At 33.1% G+C, this 24,130-nt stretch overlaps 1 protein-coding gene across 1 annotated transcript in view; it reads left to right on the top strand.

The window, feature by feature from the left end:
• LOC119833489 (cholecystokinin receptor-like) overlaps nt 1–16,045 on the top strand; it is a 66,233-nt gene extending 50,188 nt beyond the window's left edge. Inside the window, exons 6-10 of the mRNA XM_038357512.1 lie at nt 2,416–2,535; nt 4,087–4,158; nt 8,923–9,095; nt 9,753–9,856; nt 16,011–16,045. Of these exons, the coding sequence (XP_038213440.1) occupies nt 2,416–2,535; nt 4,087–4,158; nt 8,923–9,095; nt 9,753–9,856; nt 16,011–16,045 (504 nt within the window). The remainder of the gene's footprint in view (nt 1–2,415; nt 2,536–4,086; nt 4,159–8,922; nt 9,096–9,752; nt 9,857–16,010) is intronic.
• The last annotated feature ends 8,085 nt before the right edge of the window (nt 16,046–24,130 follow it).

The following is a 24,130-nucleotide window of genomic DNA, read 5'->3' as shown; positions in this document are numbered from 1 at the left end:
TCACGAAAATTAGCTAGTGAAATCTTTTTAAATAAATTATTCATTGTGAAGTTGTTTTTAATTCTACAACCTAATACTGCGTAAACGGTTTTCACAAGCTTTGAACAAACAATAGTTTAGAAGGGAAATATTTGAAAAAACGAGAAAAAAAGAACCTACTGATCAACTATCGTTGTTCGACTATTTATATGACAAAAACACTGAATAAAAAACATACATCTATCATACAAAACAACGATTATTCATTTATATATTATATACTCGGCAAAGTAACTGGTGAGTCGCCTGAATTTGCAGAGGAGTAAGGTCATTTACAGAACTTACGCCTCTACAAATGGTTTGCTAACTTTAAATCGACGAAATCGGCTTTCGGACAATGATCAAGTGTTTTAAAAGCATTAAGATTGTTTGGGCTTAAATGATTGGTGAATTTTATTTCAAATACTAAATACAAATAAATATAAAAAAATACAATAATAAAATAAAAATAAAAATAAATACAATAATAGAAGCGACATCGTATGACTCAATGTTTCGTCAGGATCAAAGTTCAAAGCACGTGAACATTTTACACAACAGTAATGATGATTCTGCGTACTCGAATTATTAGCGCTTTGAAATTCAGGAACTAGTTAGAATTCCCTAATTAATTGCGTCTGAGCGGAATAATATTAATAGAACGTGTAGTGTCGTCGGTTAGTTCCTATGCTACGGTAATGATACTACCTCGGGTTTAATGTCACCTTACAAGCCACTATATAGCAACCAGTATTAAACAAAGTTCAGCTGCGCCCTGCGGTTTCACCCGCGCAAGTCCGTATCCCGTAAGAATATCGGGATAAAAAATTGCCTATATGTTATTCCAGTTGCCCAGCTGTCTACGTACCAATTTTCATTTCAATGGGTTCAGTAGTTTTTGCGTGAAAGAGCAACAAGCACACACACATCTTTACAAAGTTTTGCATTTATATATTATAGGAAGTAGGATAGAATAACCTGGAATGTTTCGGTCAAGCGGTGTAAGTGTATGCATTTATGCTCATTTGGTGCGTCGATAAATGATTTAGGCGAAATAAAGTGAGCGGAATGATATAGCATCGTGATTCATTCACGATCAAATTGTGGGCGTGGCCGGACATATGCATGAATTAGAACTCTTTTAACCAAATGTTATACAAACTTCTTCAAGTGGACATAAAAAAGAAAGACGCAACTAGAAGGAGACCTGGCCTCCAATGGAATTCAGGGCTATAAAATTATGTAAATTTATATTTTTCCGTCCTTCTCTTATTGAACTCCCAAAAGCAAAAGCACAGCAATAGGAAGAAAAAGGAGAACACGCAAATATTATTTTTCGATATCGCTGTGGCCTTTATGCTTGTTCTAAACCCTACTAGTCCTTTCCTTTATTCACTCGTAATAACTATTAATGTAAAAGGAATGTGAGACACTGGGGTAGTTCTAGTTTACCTTGCAGTTATATGAACCAAAAAGTGCTGCATACAGATTATAGATACATTTCTTTTATTTGTTTGTACAAATATGAAAGTGTAATTTAAAGTTCGTAGAAATTCATCTCTCAAGTGCGATATAAGCTTTGAATTTAAAAGTCACATGTATGATTATCCCAACTTTGTTTAATTCGTACTTTTATAAACTTTTTATTAGATTCTAAGCGAGTATACGAAACTTTTTCAGAACATTTTAAATTCAAAATAAAATAAAATAAAATTATCTTCAAAATAAAAAAAAATCTTGCTCGGTTGTAAATGATACTTATAGCTGCACGAGCATGATAAGAAATTTCAATATGGTTTAGTTTTATTTCATAAATAATTTCAATAACTGTCGTTAGATAGTCTTTTTACTTGAACACATGTATGTGCACTTTAGAAGTAATTTTACTAAAAAAAAAAAAAAACTAATAGTACTATCAATTTAAAATTTTTTATTAAAATGTAAAACACATTGCATCTGCAACACACGCAGATATTAAAGACTTTTAACGGATTTAAACGCGATTTATTCATTATATTTAACTCGACATTTCGAAAATTACAGCGAGCGTTGTCACGAGGAGACTTAAAATGTTACCGTTATACAAAAGTTTACAATATTGGAAACGTCGAGTTAAGTAACACAAATTATTAATCGCGCTTAAAATCCGCTTAAAAAGTATTCAATTTCTAAATATGCAATATACGCGTAAAATGAAACAAAGGAAAATCCAACATACATAGAATCACTGAAGCCTAACATTCAAATTAATATCTCTCCTATACGTATAAATAATTAATATGACTCCTATGGGAATATCTGCCCTATATTTTTACACTGGATAAAAACCGTCTTATCCAATGACGTTTTATAGCTTTTGTCACGATAGTATTAAAAAAATAATGCATTTTATTGAAGGAAAATGAACAACGACTGGAAGCAGAGAAGAAACAAGCTTTTTGCATGCATGCGGATCTCGAATTCAGACATGTGGTTCGGTCTACGCACATTGACAAGAGCATAGAAGCAAAACGCAAGGTATGATATTTTTGTCTTTAGAAACTCACATCTTATGCTCTGATGTGAAACACACAAATACAATAAGTTTTGATCGTGGTGAAAAATAAAACAGAAATTGTAAAATCTTGAAGAAATAGAAAAATAGGCGTATCCATAGATCTGACATATTTAGAATAGATAAGTTTTTTATACATTTTAATTTATATTTATAAATAAGACCCGCCACGTATCTTATTTTTGTTTACTGAAATAATTTTACAGTTTTAACTGGAACTGTGATTAAGATAAAATTAAGAGATAGTTTGTGAATTTATGTTTTTTTTTCGTCAATCTCCATATTAGTTTGTAGAGCAACTATATCTTATCACGGACGGATGGGTGAACTGAGGGTTCAACGTGGTAGTGACACGCTCAAGGGGGGTCTCCCCATGATGGGGACCTGGAACCTCGGCTTAGACCGATTTCAAAAATCCTTTCACTATTCGATTTGTACGTGATTCCTGAGTGCTATCTAATGTATAAAATTCTCGTGTCACAGTTTTCGTTGCCATAGTCCTCCGAAACGGCTTGACCGATTCTTATGAAATTTTGTGTGCATATCGGGTATGTTTGAGAATCGGTTAACATCTATTTTTCATACCTCTAAATGATCAGAGTAAGGCAGAACAGCGTTTGCCGGGTGCAGCTAGTAGACTATATATTCACCACAGAAGTGTAGGCGAGGCGGACCCCTATTATTTATATATATCACATAAAACGTATTTTTTACATGCAAAAATATCTGCGAAATAAAATTACGTATATAATACGTAATTTTATTTATGTCATTTCGTCATCAATATATTACTATTCATTAAATTAAAATTTTATCTGCTTTTAATAACGACTATAAAAAATCAATAAAGTGGTCTAATTGAATTTGATCGCGTAGACATAAAATTCTATGTGTTTGAGAAGTTCAAGCCATAAACGTGGGTTATCCTAAGCAAATGTTTGGAGGCAATATTGAATGTCAATAAGGTATAAAGTGAATGAATGGAGACATTGGCATACATTAATACTAGCTTGAAAATTTTAATATCATAACATTGTGTATTTTAAACTAAATGATAATGCTTTGTAATAATTATTTTTAACAAAAACCAAACCGCTTTTAAATTGTTAGAACTTGATCAAATTTAAATGGAACCATAAGGCTGGTGTCCGCACTAGCTTTTATATAAGAATCATACAAATCGGTTCATCCAGTATAAAGCTATGAAATAACGAACAAAAAAAAATAGTCGAATTGATAATCTGCTCTTTTTTTGAAGTCGGTTGAACAATTGCTACTATTTTTATGTAGCTTTCCGTATACAAAGTAATTTTAAAGAAACTAGGGGTTTTAGCCGCATAATTCCTGATCACAGATGCATAAACATTAACTTTCGTTATGACACTTTCCCTCCTTACAATTTCGACTCCCACGCATTTAGCACCTTTTTTCTCACATTTCCCACCTATTAGCACCAGCTCCAATATAACGAGTATAAAAAAAACAGCAGATTCTAAATAATTTACTGTTTCCAGGTCATACGAATGCTGTTCGTGATTATTCTAGAATTCTTCGTTTGCTGGACACCATTACACGTCATTAACACGGTAAGAATATTTAACTCTATTATATACAGACTTTCACAACACAGCTTTCCCCTCGAGGCTTTGCCCGCGTTGTAAAGGAAAATAAAGATCGTGCGGGGTTTTTTCCCGGGTTTCAAATTATACTTGGACCATCCTTGGTTCTCAAACTGTCTTTGTACCAAGCTTTGTCCAAAGGTTAAGTGGTTTAGGCGTGAAGAAGAGATAGGCAGATATAGGCGGAGTTGAATTCTGTGTAAATTGCATCAATAATCTAAAACCTGGTGTTTGTATTTATACAATGGTCCTGAACTGATTGGATTGTATGACGTGTAACGCTGTGTTAATTCTGTATCTATACTAATATTACATAGATAGAGAGATAGAGTTTGTTTGTTTGAACGCGCTAATCTCAGGAACTACTGGTCGGATTTGAAAAATTCGTTCAGTGTTATATAGCCCATTTATTGAGGAAGTCTATATATGCACCAGGGGCGAAGCCGGTTCAGACTGGTAGTGTTAGATAGATAGATCATATGGTTAATAATAAAAAAATACATTTATTACCTCAACTAGCTGGAACCTCCTTCAATCACCTGCACAGAGCAAAAATGTAGCCTATGTGTTAATCCATACAACCTATCTCATATAATCTATCTCTGCCCCGAACATCAAACAGATCCCATAAGAAGTTTTTGCGTGAAGAAATAACAACAATCCATATATTTTTACAAATTTGGGGTTATACTTTTAGTGGGATGATAATATAATATAATAATAAGACTACGAGCATTAATCAAAATATGGTTTAGCGTTTAGACAGGTTAAACATACCGTATTTTGTTAGCGAAACATCATCAATTCCAGCAGAGTTATTAATCTTTGGCAATTTGCTTTTTATTTATTGGATACGTAAAATATTTGTATAGTATCGAGATCGTCAGAGTTCTTACGAACTGCGCTATTTATTCCTTTTGCTTCATTTCCTCATTAAAAGCAAAGAACTCGTTATAACATAATATTATGATACTTTTTTAAGACGCGCAACGTCACCTTTGAGGGTAGAATTCATTAAAGAATGTGAATAAAATGTTGATGATAATAATAGATGATGTGTTAGTGTTTTCAACCAACTTCAAAAAAGGAGTTTGTTATTAAATTGATGGTATTTTTTGTGTTTGTGTTACCTCATAACTTTATAATAGACGAACAAATCTTGATAATTATGGTTTATTTGCAAACTTGAAATTTCGATAAACGAACATCCATGTGGTCCCAATTAAATTTGGTTTTAGTTTTTTTAATGTTTATTTAATGGTCACTATATAATAACTCACTATGGTTGCATTATTTAGTTCTGAAAATTTTAAATATACGAAGGCGACACTTATAAATTGTATATTTATATCATTAGAGCAGTGTTTAAATGAATTGACATTCTAAATTCTTTCAAATCAAGTCATGTATAAATGCTACTTATTTGAAAAGATGTTTGCAACATTTTTATGTATATTTCGTGGATTTCCTTCAAATAGTCGTATGAAAAGCTACTTTCAGCATGAGTTTATGCTCTCATAGCTATGAAATAAATTGAACCATATTAATATATGCATGCTTTTGTAATAAATTAAATGTCAGTTGAGTGACATGAAAAGGCTTTAGGCTTTTATAAATATATGTTTAATAATGGATTGTGCGGCTGACAGAATTTCAGCATTGGAGAAGCTTGGTGGATTAGTCCAGGCATACGAAATACACTCGTGTTATAGTCTGATATTCAAGAAGATACACATACACTACCTATTTCATTGTTTTTTATGTTAAATCGGGCAACTGACCTAGTGGTTCGCGTGATGGTAAGTGATCACCACTGCCACCAGTAGGAAATGGTGACCGCCACTGCAAATGCAACGTCTGCTTTTGAGCGAAAGAAAATTAAGGAAAAGGATTGAATGGAAGGGTGAGGTAAAGGATACAGGCCTCCGGCTTCCCCACTTTCCGAAAGAAACACAGTAGCATACTATTTCACGACGATCTATTGCGGGGGTAACTTTCCCGGTACGAGTTGGCCCAATTTGTGACTCAGTCTCTTTCTGATTTTTTTTAATTACGACTAGTTTATTTAAAGGATTATTGATCATCGTAATTCTCACAGATTGCCAAAGTTACAATGTAGAGATGTAGGGCTCAGTAGAGATGTGAATAAGGAAATATTCAAAAGACGTCCTGCAAGACTTTTTTTTTTTTTTTATTAGTTACTAACTGCCCGCCACAGCTCATCTCGGTAGACATCATTGTAAGTTAATTTTTTAATTCAAGCATTCCAAGTCATATTCAACAGAGTCAAAATCATTCAAATCTGTTAAGCCGTTCTTGGTTCTGTAAATGATTTAACTAACACAACTTTCCTATGTATGGATTAGACAAGTTTTTAAAAGATAATTTGAATTCGATATAAGAATAAAGTCAAATCTAACAACTGTCAACAATAAGAACTTTTATGCAACAACTGTACACCAACTGACAAACATCAGATGAATCGATCCTAAACTCTGCTTGAGTTAGAGTATTCCTCTATTGTTATGTAAACTGCAGGTAGAAGGTAGAAGATAGCAAAGCTACATCAAATTATCATAAAACTTCAAAGACAGCCACAATATCAGTCGTCATCAGTTTTGGTTTCCCAATTTCGAGTAACGATTACATTACATTGCGAACACTTTTAAATTGAGAGCTACCTTCACACTTATTTTAACAAGAAACTTCATCGAGGGTAAAGTATTATATTATCTGCGATCGAGGCAACCTTTGGGATTTCTTGTTGTTCTTTACTTATCGAAAATATAACATGAGTCGGTAATCTAAAATTGAAATTTGTACAATGTATACATAATTAACATAATTTTACATACTTTCACGAATTAGAAAAATTAGGTTGATTTGCCCACCAGAATTATATAGTACAATAGCTTACCGCTTAATATATAATCATTTATATCCATTACAAAGATTAAATAAAGAATGGTTTTACTCGACAATTTAAAATTGTATCTACAGATTTGTAAAATATGTAATATAAAAAATTAATGTAGAAAGATATAAAGCAAACGTGAAATAAATAAAAAGTAATTATTGATGATACGTGTAAGTTCCTATTTACCTATATGTATATAAACACAGTATAACCCCGGTATGCCTTACCGCGTGAGCCAGGAAAATGCTCTGAATTTATTGAAATTATTTTGATACTTCTTTCGTCTGTAGAACGTCACATTTTTTCTGATAAATGACAATTCTATTATGTCCATATTCTGATGGTTGATTGACTACCTAATGTTTTTTTTATAAGATACTCTATTCACTCGCGTTAGTCCGTATCCCGTAGGAATATCGGGATAAAAAGTTGCCTTTCTGTTATTCCAGTTGTCCACCTGTATACGTACCAAATTTCATTGCAATCGGTTCAATAGTTTTTACGTGAAAGAGCAACAAACACACACACACATCCTTACAAACTTTCGCATTTATATTATTAGTAGGATTAACACGAGCAGGACTTATGCATGCGTCGGTAATTATATTCATTGTCAATTCTTAGTCACACAAAACTTTATATCATAAGCTACATAAACTGTCTTGTATATATAGCCGCTATTGAAACTTGGAAGCCTAAACTTACCATTTCTGGTCAAGACATGTCGTTAAAAGTTGCTCAGGCGAACAAATATTGTATGTTACATCATGGCCGAGACTCTAAGTATCTTTTGAACTTAGTTCAGTTTACAAAAGTATTAATACAGTGAAAATATTTTGATGAATAGAAAAAAATCCATCATGAAGCGGAATTCGGACCTGTGTTATTGGCCGTACCGTAACAACGCCTGACCTCTCGGCCACCTGTGATCCCGCCTCTGTAAACGAATTTCTTCTACTCTTTGGGTTTGATGTTCCTAAGAAATACACCAATCCCAGCTCTCCAACAATCCAACTCATGATCGATGTTATTTTATTCTTTTAAAATGCCTCATTTATAACGAATTTGAATGCTGTAAGTCTAAGCTTGATAACATAAACTAAAATTTGAGAGCACTTAGAGACCTCTATTACTTAAATATTAAGAGATATTTCAGAGATTGAAATAAGATCGAATTACCATCGAATAACCACGATCATTACTTTTGTACCCTGTGGTAGTACAAGTATAAGAACATAACATTTTCTTTCATACTTCATATTTTTCAAATAATCAAATAATCCATTAACTTCAACCGCTGTCGGTGCCGTTACCAACGCAATAAGAGTAAACATTTTCAGCTTTTATTCCTTTGCAAAACGAACGATTTTGCGTATATTGGAGAATATCTAGTCTACATAGTATTCCAATACTCTTTATTAAAAATAACTGACCTCGTATTTTTCTTTATTGAATAAAACAAAACACGAGGAAGGTTTCAGATTATATTATACCATATGTATTAGTAAAAAAATATAAACGTGTATAAAAATATAAAAGCATACACAATTATTAGTGTGGGAGTCGAGTACGCTTTGGCACGAATTGGGCCAACTCGTACCGGGGAGGGTTTTCGTCTGTTGAATGGAGGTTGCCCGTATCCTTTTCTTTTCCTTTCCGAGGCCTTTCCTTTATTCCTAAAAAAACTCAGTCTGCTAGAACCACTATTATCGACTTTTAACCTTAAATTTCATTCAATTAAAAAAAACTACGACCGGTTTCGGAACATCAGCGCAGGAAGTACTATTTGAGTCTAAAGCACTGCTTATTTTCAGATCTACCTCTTCTATCCTGATGAGCTGTACAAGTACGTTGGCTCAAAGGGTATCGTGTCCCTGCAACTGCTGGCCTACTGCTCCTCCTGTTGCAACCCTATCACCTACTGCTTCATGAATCGCAAATTCCGGCAGGCCTTCATCAGCCTCTTCAAGACCTGTAAGCTGCTCAGGTAACTTTGCAGTAGTGGCAACTATTTTTATTATGTTACTATTTGTGGTCAATTTTCTTTATTTTGCTGGAAAAAGAAATTAATTCAGAGTAAGACTACATCACCATCATCAAGTTCTTAGTTGTGTCCACTGGCATAGGGTGATATATAAGGATTTGGTAGGGACTGATAGGATCATATCTATCTGATTGAGATGATGAGCAATGGTTCTCAAACTTCATCAATTTGTATTTAGTAATTAAATGGAAAATAATCAAATCAAGAAATTAACTAACTTACTTGTTATCGAAATCAAAATATTGAAAAAAAAACACCTTGACTTTCGTTAAATTCACATAATTTTTATGTTTAATTCATGCTGCTGCTGTATTTTTACTATAATCAATGTAATAAAAGTAGACACGCTTTATTTCAGTAACTTGAAAAATTTTCATTCAAAATGCGCTTTTTGCATCGATATATTTTATTTATTTGGTTCGCCTCATGGTAAACAATTACTACTGCCCATGAACATTTGCAGAAGTAAAGCCTCTGTGAATGCGCTGCCCGCTTTGACGCTTCGCTCGAAATGAGAAACTTTCTTAAAGAGGATTAAAATGTAACATCGTTGTGCGTAATCTAAATAATGATGACAATCTAATAATGACAGTCTTCCAGGTGGTGCTTCGCTGAGAAGTCAGAGGGAAAGCAGGCGACTCCGCCACCTTCCAGCCAAGACGTTACTGCTTGTATTATAAGGGGCAGCCACACTGGACGCACTGGTAAATACTTTCTAATAAAAACTGCTTTATATTATAAATATGCTAACTAATTGGTGTGCGTGTTGACCTTTGCCTGAAGGTTGCCTGGCAGATATGGCTTTGATTCAGAAGGCCGCCATTTGTACAATTTTTGTGTGTTAAGAATCTCTCTTCTTCTTTTCTTGATGCCAAATTGTACAACGAAGAATAAATAAATAAATAAACGAGTCTCAAAGCTGAAATTACTGAATCGATTGGACTGAAATTCTATATACAGATAGACACTATAATGTAGGCATTTGTTTTTAAGAAGGATTTTGAAAATTTCTCCCTCCAAAGGTATAAAATAGAGGACCAAAGCTTGTTGTGAAAACTTTTTTACATGAAATAATATGGAAAATGAAAAATAAAGTAGCTTATTGCAAAAAGGTCGGTTATGATTTTAACGTGCATGTTTATAATAATATGCTTAGTATATTCAAACTTCTAATCTAAAGTTGAATCAATTTACGTTTAATGTCCATGTGACGATTTTTTGACGTTATTTATCTTTCCCTATTTCGTAAACAGGAGTAGAAAACATTTCTCCTTACGTATCTCTGTACTTATTGTAATTGGTAAAGTATGTTGTGAATGCAACGAATAGAGAACTTCAGATATAACGGTCAGAGTCGAGGGTTTACGTGAAGGTTTGCGTTATTTATTATTTACATGCACATTTATTTATTATATAATATGCATCAGCGCTTTCACATTGTTGTTTGAAGTGGCAATACCAGGACTGTATTCATATATATGCAGGGATAGAAGGCATTGGCAAGACAGGAAGGTTTCTATTACATTTGATTTTTTTTTTAAACTTTAAACAATTCTCATCTTTCTATTAGAATTCAAGTTAAGAATTTAACATTGATAACTATTACTTTGAACTTATTTATTCAACTAATAAAGATCAAAATTTTCGGTTAATATTATTTCAGCTTATACCGAATCATTCAATCAGCGCACGCCGATAAATTAATACATTTCGCTCACTTTTCTTCAATTTGTATTAGATGTATTTATAATTTTTCAATGAGTTTCTTGTTTAAACAAAATAACGAAATAACCTATAGGATAAATATATCAGTCTTCTCGTGACCACGCTCGCTGTAAAGTGTCCGAAACGTCGTGTTAATAATATAATGATAAATCGCTTTTAAAATCCGTTAAAAAGTCTTTAATTTCTAAATCATTATAATCTAAGTAAAAACGCAAACTGACTAACAGGGTATGCTGGTGATCGGTTGTTTTTAAAACGTAGTTCAGCTATTACTGTCAACAACGGTCAAAGTTACTAGAAAACGATACATTAATTGTATAACTTTTAAACAATAGTAGAAAACCAACCCACACCAACATTGAGGTCACAGTGATCTATCAATGTACCTCCGGATAACCGTGCTTGATTCTTGAACTATTTATATAACATGACCTCAATTTCAATCTGGTCACAATAAAGTGCATTTAAGAGCGTCACAATTAAAGGTTCATTGTGTAAAGTGCCACTGGAAATAGCTCTCTACCCACGCCAATTGATGCCCACTTTCACTTAGCCATATAAAGACATGGATTAAGACAGACATAAGACTACATATAAACAACACGAATTTACAACAATTAGTCTTAACACAAAAAACTTAGCAGCCTTCAAATTAAAAAAGATCCAAAAAATCGTCACGCTGTAATAAGTTATGAGATAACAAACATAAAATACATTCTAATTGAATAAAAGATTATTTGCATTACTCTCTGGAGTTAATAAATGCGTATTTAAAAATGAAAAATTCACGCTATTTTCTTAGACATCAAAGTTCATCAGCCACAATACTTTTTAATTCCAATAATATTAATTCCAAATCTTGGAAAGTGGTAAAGATAATTGTTGTGTGAGTTAATTTAAAATAATACTGACGCGTATTGAGGCTCGTCGAACGTAGATTTACCGTGCAACTGTCAACACGGTTAACCATAAATCTCCCTGAAGCATCGTTGCAATAAATTAAACATAGATTCAAATTGATTCCTTATCATTCGGCGAAAAATGGACTTTGAGTTTATAAGAACATCGTATACACAGTGCTTACTTGTACAGAGTACTTTATAGTACTAAATAAATAACTTGTGAGAGTTTTATTATAAACTAGCAGTACGCCCCGGCTTCGCCCGTGGTACGTATATAGCCTAAAGCCTTCCTCAATAAATGGGTTATCTAAAACTGAAAGAATTTTTCAAAACGGACCCGTAGTTCCTGAGATTAGCGTATTCAAACAAACTAGCGAATAAACGTTTTAGCTTTATAGGTAATATTAGTATAGATGTTTTCTCGTTAACTTGATAGTCTGATCAGATAGTCAAAGACCAATAAATTTGGGGATTTTACTTGCCCTTTCGCGTCTTAAACTATTTTAATTCAAAATTAAATAAGATTTTCCTTTCTCTTTATTTTATAAACACATGCTATAATATAGGATACTTAAATTTTGGTATATGACGGACAGAGGTCTCTTAGGCCTTACACCATTGTAAATGTTCATTGCATTGAAATAATATTCATTCCGACATGTCGTGGCGACTGCCATTTTTGTCAAATTTACTTCAAACATGGATGAGCTGAAAAAACTCGCATCAAAACCGGTCCTTCCCTTTGATAGTTAAGATATTACATACAGAAATATACCCCACTCTAAGTTTAACAAGCCTCCACACTAAGAGATTTATCTTATAAGTTTTGATTATACTTTACGAATGCTGTAATATTATCTATCTGTACAAGTTTTTTTGTGATAAAGAAATAGTAGTTTCCCTGTCCGTTTATAAATATCTACTGAATTGTACAATATACATCCGTTTTTATTGCTAAATGTGAAATCTTTGAGACCTTACTTTTCCTTTTCTATTTTTATATATTTCTCACATGACATTATATTCTATATATACTCATAATAATTCAATGAGTATAACACTAGCTGCGCCCCGCGGTTTCAACCGCGTAAGTCCGTATCCCATAAGAATATCGGGAGAAAAAATTTCCTATATGTTATTCCAGTTGTCCAGCTATCTACGTACCAAATTTCATTGCAATCGGTTTAGTAGTTTTTGCGTGAAAGAGCAACAAACACAAACACACATCTTTACAAACTTTCGCATTTATAATATTAGTATGATGACTATACAGCAACGTCAATAATAAGATGAAACGAAACATATGTAAAACTAAGGGGACTTTTTTCACGTGGGTCAAAATAAATTTTCATGCTACAAACTTTTAGACCCCAGAAACATGCCCCTAGTAGAATTAATCAACACCCTTTCTTAACGTATGCCTCCAGCACAGTGGCTATCTGGATACCAAATTTCAATCCGATGAGTCCAGTAGTTTTGGGTGTGCGTTGATAGAACAGTCCGGCAGTCATCTTTGCATTTTACATATTAAAGTCTAGCTGTAGCCCGCGGCTTCACTCACGTCAGCTAGGTAGAGTAAGAAACATTTATACATTCATCCATTCATCCATACTTATAAACTTTTGCGTTAATAATATAAGTAGGATTAACTGATCGATCAGATAAAATTTAAATTGCGTTGTTTTAATTTAAATTGCTTCAAAATTATACAGATATAATTATAAAAAATTGTGAAATTAATATCTACTTTTTGTCATAACTAGTTGTTCGCCCCGCCACTCAGAGATCAAGTACATATCCATCCATATTTATAAAAGAATTTTATATTTAATTTTTAGTTTTATAGCATTGAAATGCTTTATAAATGAGAAATTTTGAAAGAATAGAAAAAATTTGTTCACGAGGCGGGATTTGAACTCGCGTTTTTTGACAAACCGTAGCAACGGTTTGGCAAATACGGCGGAAATTCAGAATTTTATATTGTATTATTGAAACTAATCAAATTTTTTGCATTTTCCGGCACTAGCTCAAAAATCGCATGTCGTTAATAATAATACGATAACTTTCATTTACGTTTAAGTTCCTTTATAAAAACCAATCAATGAACAGATATAGATTGGTAAACAAAGTGGAGAAAAGAAAGAATTTATAATTAATGCGACTGATTTTCGTACGACATGCTTCACAAAGTTATTTCACCGAATCCTTCCTGATTATCCCACTTCAGCGTTGTAAATGAAATCTGGCAAAGCTCGGAAATTATTTATCTTTTTCACTCCAAGATTTTCGAGATTAGAGATAAAACCCTCTTAATTCACATTCGATATTGATTGAATACAAAATACAAATAGACATAAAACGAAACATTTCTATGGCATAAGGCATCTGTAAACATTTATGACAGCGGAAAAAAGAAAGGTATACAGATCCTACTAGACCTATCTTTAAAATCATATTCTATACTAGCTGTGCCTCGTGGTTTCACCCATACCTGATGTTATAATGCCTTCGGACTATTCAGCACAAAAAAGAGATACTGTCAATTCAAACCAGTAGTTCCTCAGATTAACTAGTTCAACAAATATTTAGCTATATAAACCTAGTACCGATTGATTGCTCTCGAATAGTCAACAAATGGTCTTCAGAATGTTAAGTTTGTACTGATGGGATTAAATACATCTATTCGAATAGCCATCCGAAGAAAATCGGACACAAATCTGTACCGTTTTCCTCAAGTGAAATGCATTTAGGAAACTAGTTTTCGATGTACTGGATTCAGAACGTCTTTTGAATGGCTATATGCATATGGGGACTTGGGAACTACATGCAATTCTGTTCGTGCATTTACGAATATAAATCTCGTATGTACTTTAGGATTAAACAACTGGCGAGTGCGATTTCATCCGTGTCAAATAAATCTTTTGTACGTAATCCTTATCCACCTACCACAGTTAAGGTAGGGTTATAAAATGTCTGTCTATTAAAACTGATTAACTAAAGTAGGGTTAATACTAACTTAAAGTATGGTTATAAAATGTCGGTCTATTAAAACTGATTCAACTTTATTAACTACTAGCTGCGCCTCGCGGTTTCACCCGCGTAAGTCCGTATCCCGTAGGAATATCGGGATAAAAAGTATGATATGTTATTCCAGTTGTCCAGCTGTCTACGTACCAAATTTCATTGCAATCGGTTCAGTAGTTTTTGCGTGAAAGAGCAACAAACACAAATCCTTACGAACTTTCGCATTTATAATATTAGTTGGAAGGATAAAAGCAAGTAATCACGAAGGCAGACATATTTTGCGTCATTTTGTAGCGTTTATTTTGGTCTTAGAAAGAGATACCTTCAGTTGGTTTTCACATTTTTCGTTGAAGAGATCTCTGATAAGACATGATTTGTTTTTTCCATTTATGTTGGCTGCATAATAAAGTGTTCAAAAAAATACTCGAATCGTGTAAACGTGTACAAATAACGGCAGATGTTTTGTTAAAATTATTTCTTGTATGAACTCCAACGCGAACAAAATCGCGTGCTCAGACACTAGCTATAGTACTAAATGGACATATCTGTCTGTAAACTTCATAATGATACGAAATCATTTAAATAGACTGGAGGCTGTATAAGTTTTCTTTGTTCCATTTTAACAATCAATATAATCAGTTTAACTAATTGTTATTTGAATCATACCTTTTTTATCGATAATGTTTAGTTCAATACAGTAAACAGCAAAAAATTTTGTGTACTTGGTGGTCTTATCACTTTGTAGTCTCTTCCAGGCAACTGAAGTAAAAGGTAACCAGCAAACAAAAATAAATAGAAAAAAATAACACTACATTATTAATATAATTTACTAGAATTATGTTTGTGATTATCATATTAATAAAGTTTTACAAAGGTTGAATTGAATTTATTCGTGAAGATTTTAAACAAAACATAAATTTAGTAATATAACTAACTAAATAGAATTCTAACTTAACAGTTCTTGGTATGCAGTCAGGCACCTGAGAGCTTTAGCCCCTAAGCGTACTTTGTGAATAATTTGAAACGCTGTTGTTAATATTAATATACAGATTCAATTTAAATATTTATTCAAAATAAATCTTTCTACATTCCCCGATAATTGAAGTTATTTTAGCCAGCATTTTTTGTTTAAATGTTTGTGTGTTTAACGTTCAAAGATATATATCTCGCTATAGATAGCTCGCTTCAATAAACGATTTTGTTGCAGAGTTGGATGGGTTAGAAGGTGAGGATTGTGTTTAGCAGCGGCTCACAAAACACCACGGTGGCAAGCGCACACCCCGCTCTGCCAGCTGTCGTTGTCGTGCGACCCATTACACAGGTAATGTATACCGTTATTTTCCTTTACTCGAACCGCAAGAGATCGGTACATGCTTGCCCCGACGAGTACAATCTAAAGGTCATCAAGAATATAATGATCTGGTACCTTCTTTGAACGGAAAGTAGAATTTATAAGCCCTGGTTTAACCTTATTCATCGAATATCGTACTACACAACCATTTCAATAATTTGAGTATTGACTGTCTTTTGACATTTTAATTTTGAACGGATAGCGAAGGATTGAAAAATCATTACGTGCATATACACGAATAAATACTGAATTAACTAAAATAAGGTTATTTACTTACACTTATTATAATTCACATTATATTTCAGTCACCATTAATAATAAGTTATTCAAGTTATTTATTTAAATAAGAAATAACGCAGTGTACTCCAGAGCAATATTTACTTCACTATTGCCATAAAAAGATAAAATCGTGATAGTTTGTTCAAGTTATGCGTAGGTGAAATCCATTCAAAATTTAAGGGTAGTTCATCGATCATTTGATCGGAGAGAGTGTGTGAATATTTAGGATATATATTATGTACAAAAGCAGTTATTATTATTATAAATATTTATTAGTCTTATAAAAATGATTATATCCTAGTATTTTCTTGTGTTTGATTTTACGCGAGTATTATACATTACAACACGGGTTAATAATATAATCAATAAATCGCGTTTAAAATCCGTTAAAAAGTTTTTAATTTCTAAATGATAATACGCTTCTCATTCTTCCAAGACGAAACTAAAGGTACATCACAAGCCATATGATCTATTGAGTCATTTAAATTGAAAATTTAAGTGTTTAATTCATTCATTAAAATATAAGTGTTAAAATTAATTACGGAGTCAGTTCATCGCACCAATATTTCCACCCTGGGTGGATATATTTTCAGTCGTTGTTTTTTCTAAATGTTATTAATGATCGAAGGCAAGAGTTTTAATAGTACAATGTCACCCCAAAAACTTATTTAATAAATTCCAAACCTATTTTGGGAATCAGTGATTGCTTTTGTGTTTAATCTTGGATATTAAAAAGCTTTTCGATCCAAAGTTTGTTGTATATATTTATTTAGTGCAAAACTTTTGTAATATAATTAATTCAATAAAAAAAAAAATTGTAAGTAGACGTTGTTTAATGTAAAGAATAAAATGGACGTAATGTCAACATTACGTCCATTTTATTCTTTAATTAAATGAAGTAAAATTATATTTACTCCTAGCTACACAAAGTAATAAAATTGTTATTTAAATTTGCAAATACTGCAATACAAAACAAAATAGAAGTGCGCTATTTATCTCTATACAATTAAGTTATTAAGGGAGCGAAGGGGAGGGGGGCGGCTTAATATTTGCTCCCAACACTGATTTTCAGCGAATTATGTTTTTGCAACAATTGCAATGTAAAGAAGGTAATTTCTCCCAACTACACAATAATTAATTATCATTATAATTGTTTTACGTAATTATTATCAACCTATATATATTACCAACTTAACTACATCTAACAACATTTATTTCATTTTATTCATTTTATTTCATTTGTACCCACATCATAATTATACAAATTTACAATTAAAGACACGACGATCGACTAAACTAGGTACTAGACCTGTGCTATAGTCTATCGACGCTTTCCACTCCATGAGACAGTGCCAGCATTATAAAGTGAGTGCAAAAGTGAAACTGAACTTATGTGTGTATGTGTGTGTGTGTGTGTGTGTGTGTGTGTGTGTGTGTGTGTGTGTGTGTGTGTGTGTGTGTGCGTGTGTGTGTGTGTGTGCGTGTGTGTGTGTGTGCGTGTGTATAACGACTTAAGAGAGTAAGAGAGTCTGACTTATGAGTGTGCGTGCAGGAAAAGTGGGAGATTAGATGTACATAGAGAGAGAGTTTCGCATAACATTGATTTTATGAGATTCTGTTACTATATATATATTATTTTTATTTTAATTATTCATTTATTTAATTTTATTTTTTTTTTATAAACTATCAACATCACTCAAAACCTTAAGAATTTCTTCGGCCTCAGCGTATGATAAAATAAGTAACATGTTTGTCACATTACTTTTAAGCTTAAAATAAGGCATGTTGCTGATGTTTACAATACTATTCACATCAGTATCTCTTTAGTATCATTTCATTATCCTATTTGAATTTCACAAAAAACATACTGTTTAACTCCAAGCGATTTTTCTATTGCCGTAAAAGCAATGCATTCATGATTCTTCACATAGTGTGATTATCATGAATTCTAGTAATTCCTGGTTCAAAATTCAAGCTTCTCTTTCAACGAATATCAACCATATTCCACCTCACGTATCACGATGAGACACATTTGATAAATTTGCATTGTTAGACGAAACCAACGATACGTGTATCAGCACGTTTCGCATCGAGTACACACTACGACCGTATACAGGGGGACCGTTTTCATTATTTGATATGTGTTCTCACATATCCAGGAGCAAATGTATGAAATAATTTCTGAAGCAGATAAAACTGACAGCCACACTTTGTGAAACATAACTCATCGTGAAGCAATGATGTGGACAGGGAAAATATCCAAGCATTGTTATCGACATTAAACGGGATTCAATATTTTTTGTCTCTCCTTATTACATCTACGTTCACTGTGAGCCCGGCTTTTGTAAAGAAATGTAGGTACTAGAGCTTATGTATAATAAAATAGTAAAAGGACACTGCTGCAACACTATTAATCCTATTATACTTAATATATTATAAATGCGAAAGTTTATAAGAATGTGTGTGTTTTTGTTGCTCTTTCACGCAAAAACCACTGAACAGATTGCAATGAAATTTGGTACGTAGATAGCTGGACAGCTGGAATAACATAAAGACCACTTTTATCCCGATATTCCCACGGGATACGGACATACGCAGGTGAAACCGCGGGTCGCAGCTAGTCAATCATATTTTCATAAAGTAATATTAAACTACGTAAAAGCAATTATTGGCAATTTCTACTGAATAGATAGCCACTATTGAGGTTATTATAAAATAATTTTCTTCTCTGAACATATTTCTACGATCTAGCGAAGAGATAACTCCGGAAATAACGTAGTATTCCAATAATACCCAATATTTTCGAATGAGCAACTGAAGCCCGATCGAATGAATGGTTCAATGTGAGCATATCTTTAGCAATATGCACGTTATACAGCATATATGTTAGGTTTATTGATATAAATAGTTTTTTAAATATATTCCAATTAGAAATTAAAAACGAGCGTGGTCACGGGGAGACTGACCGTGACCACGCTCGCTGTAAAATGTTCGAAACGACGCGTTTATAACATAATGAATAAATCGCGTTTAAAATCCGTTAAAAAGTTTTTAATTTCTAAATGTATAATACTCGCGTAAAATCAAACACAAGAAAATACTATATTACAATTATTAAACTATTTACTAATCGAAACTATAATTTGTCAGATTACTTCATTATAAGCCCTAAACTTCGATCATTAAGGTCTAAGTGTTGTTTTTAACAATAATAAGTAACAATATTACGAATGCAAAAGTTTGTAAGGATGTGTTTGTTTGGTACTCTTTCACGCAAAAACTACTGAACCGATTGCAATAAAATATGGTAAGTAGACAGCTGGGCAAATGGAATAACATATAAGTAACTCTTTATCCCGATATTCCACAGTATAGGGACTTACGCGGGTGAAACCGCGGGGCGCAGCTAATAATTAATATAACAAAAAATTAAATTTAAAATAAACAAATTAAACATAAACGAACAAAATCTTTTTAAAAACTAAGTGTTTGAAATAACCCAAATTTCTAATAAAAAAAAAAATCATTAAAATCGGTTCACTCAGTAGAAAGTTTAGAGGTAACAAAGCCAAAAAAAAACCGCAGTCGAATTAAGAACCCAGCTATTGAAGTCGGTTGAAAATATATTTTAAGTATAGACATTAGGATGAATAAGCAAACGTTTTTGTTATGATAACATTGGTCTAGGAATAATATGATGCAGGGCTCAAATTTACTTACAATAGCAGCTAGAACCTATCGTAACAGTGCTTAGTCTATTTATTTTATGTAACGCCTAAAATAATAGTCGAGGAACAGAATTACTCAAACTAGAAACATTTCCTCGAAGTTCTCTGGAAGTTCGATTCTGAACCTTATGGCGATTTGGAAGAAGGCAAAAAAAAAACCTAGAACAACCTAGAATTTCCGTCAGAATCGCAATTATTCGCATACTGTGACAGATCGAGACACTGGTTTTTTGGGTTAGTCAATTGAAATGTAACATTGGGCTCCCGCGGTCGCCATCCTAAATAAGAGCTTCACGCTTTATAACCTAAACTAGCAATCCTACAGAAAAATTAACTAGACATACTTTATAGCAAACTAGCTGCGCCCCGTGGTTTCACCCGCGTATGTCCGTATCCTGTAAGAATATCGGGATAAAAAGTTGCCTATAAGTTTTTCCAGTTATCCAGCTATCTACGTACCAAATCTCATAGCAATCGGTTCAGTAGTTTTTGCGTGAAAGAGCAACAAACACATACACGTCCTTACAAACTTTCGCATTTATAATATTAGTAGGATAGGATTTAATAATTAAATCTCTACATATTTGTTCCTATTACTTTATACCGTCTACTAAAAATTTAAGAATGTATACACCAAAATGAGTTAAAATACAATATTAATTGTTTGAAACTATTGATAATGCTATTATAATGTTATGATAATTAATATTATTATACTAGCTTTGATACCATGAAAGGAATTGTTTAAGATAAGCTTGGTAAATTAGGTAACATTCAGACAGAATTTGTGTTTAACAAGGTATTTACCGTCATGAGGTTCATCGCCGCTTCCACTATCTTTGAAGTGAATAATAACATTCTATTAATACGGGTCAAATCTACAGTTCAGGATTTATGTGCCTAAGCTCCGGAGACAAGTTCTCACGCCATTTTCCTGTGGGTTATTTAATGGAAATATTTTGCAAGGAGGTCAACCATTCCATCGAAAATCAAACCATCCATTGTCAGAATTTTGCTAAGGACAAAAACAATTAGCCTTTTGTTTATGATTTTTAAAACATACACGAAAACGTTTCAAGAATGAACTGTGCTTTTAGGTCATAGCTATTAATTGAGCTGGTGGTTCGCGTGGTGGTAAGTGATCACCACCGCCCATGAACATTGGGTAACCCGTACTGGTAATGCCTCTGCCCCCTTTTACTATCCCCTTTTTTTGAGTACGGGATGAGGAAAGGATTGACGACTGGAAAGAAGACGACGATGGGACGTGTAAGGAAAAGAAAACAGAGGGTTTTGTTACTCGGATAACTCCGTGGGTTTCTACCGCTTGGCATTCTTTTTGATTTTCCGAGTTTGATAGAATGTTGTTATCATTTAGTCCCATTTTAGAGTCTACAGTAGATACCACACCTATAGGCGTCCCCATAGGCGACGGAGAATAATTCTTTATCGTAAAAAATATTATGTAGATTGACTTTTATAGTTTTGACTTTAAGTCATAAATGATGCTTATAATTGAATGGTGTCAATATTATATACTAGGCTTATATTTTATCGATTGCAATTTTTTTTGTTCGTTCACGTCGAAGTCTGCTTTTACTTTTAAACCTTTATTTAACCATATATATAATATGCAATTGTGCTTACACAATATATTTTAGATCTACAAATCATTAGGTTTAAAAATTATCAACACAAGTTTACAAGCGTCGTTATTCCAAAAATATAATGAACTTTTTTGTCAACAGGTTATAGAAACAGGAAAAGAAGGGAGTCAATTCCTTTATCGCATTACTTGGCCCCGCACGGCGCAATCAAAGGGGCCAACACCAGCACAGCCGCTTTATGAGTAAAATGATCAGTGAAAAATACAAACGAGAAAGAGAGATGGACTTACGGTAACCACTCTGTAAATGAAAGAGACGACGACACTACCGTTAACTGAGAAACAATTAAGTGAAAATGTGTTCAGTGAAATAACAGTGAAAACTATAATCGACAGTTTTAATAATTTGGTAGAACGAGCTTGATAAATGTTGTACATAATTTATGATGAAACTACTGTTAATAAAAAGCCAAGCTTCGTATTTATCAACTATAAGGGACCTTACAATAATTATTTAGATGTAGCAAATGTTTTTGACAGAAACATTAAATCGTTTTGTGTATTAATTGTAAGTTAAATCCAATTGTATAAACAAATGTTTTAGGATAATGATAACATAATTTTCTAAAAGAAGTAACATTATGTAATACTAATTAACTGTCTGACCTAACCTGTATAAATTAGCTTATAGAACAATACTGTTTCATTTAATTTGATTGGTGTGAGAGAATTACATTAGAAAAAAATCCTACTAACGATAATTTTTACACACAACTATTTTAGTCAGAAAGCTACCGCGCTGTTTTATATAAGAGCGGGCGACTGAGCTGGTGGTTTGCCTGATGGTAAGCAATCACCGCCCTGGAACATTTACAAGTGGTGGGGTGGAGTAAGGGATAACGGGATTTAAGATTGAACTAGGAAGGCAGAGATATAGAAGCATTCGCATGCTACTAATTCACGCCGATCTATTATTCTATTGTAAGCGTGTGGTATATCTTCCCACAGCTATATAACCCAATCCGTGCCGAAATGTGCTCGTCTCTCACATACGAGACAAACAACCGTACGTTAAAAACTTTTCACCTTTCAGAAGTCTTGCTAAAAGGATCTTAATCCAATTCTTTACGAGTAAATATGTAGTACTTACTAGCCCTATTACAGGGCGTAAATCAGCAGGGACCTTTTATTACGTCGAATAACTCTAGGGACCTTCTGACCGTAAATATTCGAGGAGAATCGATCAAATATTTCACGCGATTGTTGAACCTTACGACATTTCCGGATTTTTGGGGAAGGAAAGGATGTTTAGATCATTTAAACAATGCAGCGTATTTGATTGAGATATTTACTTTATCGAGTCTTAACTTGAGTAACTAAAAAACCTGAATGTTTATAAGAATGACTGAATGAATTCACATGAAAACCATCATTCGACCATGTCGATTTTGATGTTAGTTGGGTGTAATGTCACTTATGTGCATACCCACAAACTTAAAGAGGTACTTTATAATATTAGTATATACATCTCAGCTAATTTTGTGAATCTATACAAATAATATAGAGCTGAAGAGTTTGTTTGTTGAATGCGCTAAACGAATCTACTGGCCATATTTACGTTATTCACTCTGCGAGCACGGCCCTTAACAAATGTTTGTCCAGATTACAATTTTTTTATTGAAACGACCATACCCAACTACCATATAAATACCAACTATTTATATTGTCTTTTATATATCGTTGAAAAGCAATGCGTATTTAAATAAAAGGCTTGCGGAACTATATAAGTAACTGTAGTAACATTCAATGAATACCCAGTGTTGTAAATAAGCATATTAAAAAGCGAAAACCATCGTGCATGCCTTCTATTGCAATAATTGGTCTCCTTGGTCCAATAAAAATTAGACCACTTGGTAGGTGTTAATTATGACGACAGCTTTCCGTTACCGTGGTGATTTTCGATACTGTGCAACCAAATTTGAACTAGTTTAAAGAGGCCGTGGCCCGTTTTCTTTTCCTTCCCCGTCCTAGTCCATTCCTTCTTTCCAGTCGTTAATCCTTTCCTTTTCCCTTACCCCATAAAAGCGGGCAGCGCATTCGCAGAGGTACTACCTTTGCGAATGTTTATGGGCGGTGGTGATCGCTTACCATCCGGCGAACCACCAGCTCAGTTGCTCGCTATGACATAAAAAAAAAAAAGAGGCAGAGTGGCGTGTTTTCGTAATAATTGTACCGGCATGTCAACTTATTTTAATTGCTCCATTCGTTTATATTTAATTGATTCACAGTTAGGTTTGTATTTATAGATCCTGGCATAATTTGTATGATTATTTTTATAAATTTTATCAACGTAGATATTTTTA

Source organism: Zerene cesonia, chromosome 17 (assembly GCF_012273895.1).
Source record: "Zerene cesonia ecotype Mississippi chromosome 17, Zerene_cesonia_1.1, whole genome shotgun sequence".
Classification (NCBI taxonomy): domain Eukaryota; kingdom Metazoa; phylum Arthropoda; class Insecta; order Lepidoptera; family Pieridae; genus Zerene; species Zerene cesonia.
The sequence above is the reverse complement of the archived record's forward strand: the minus strand, read 5'-3'. Positions and strand labels throughout refer to the sequence as shown.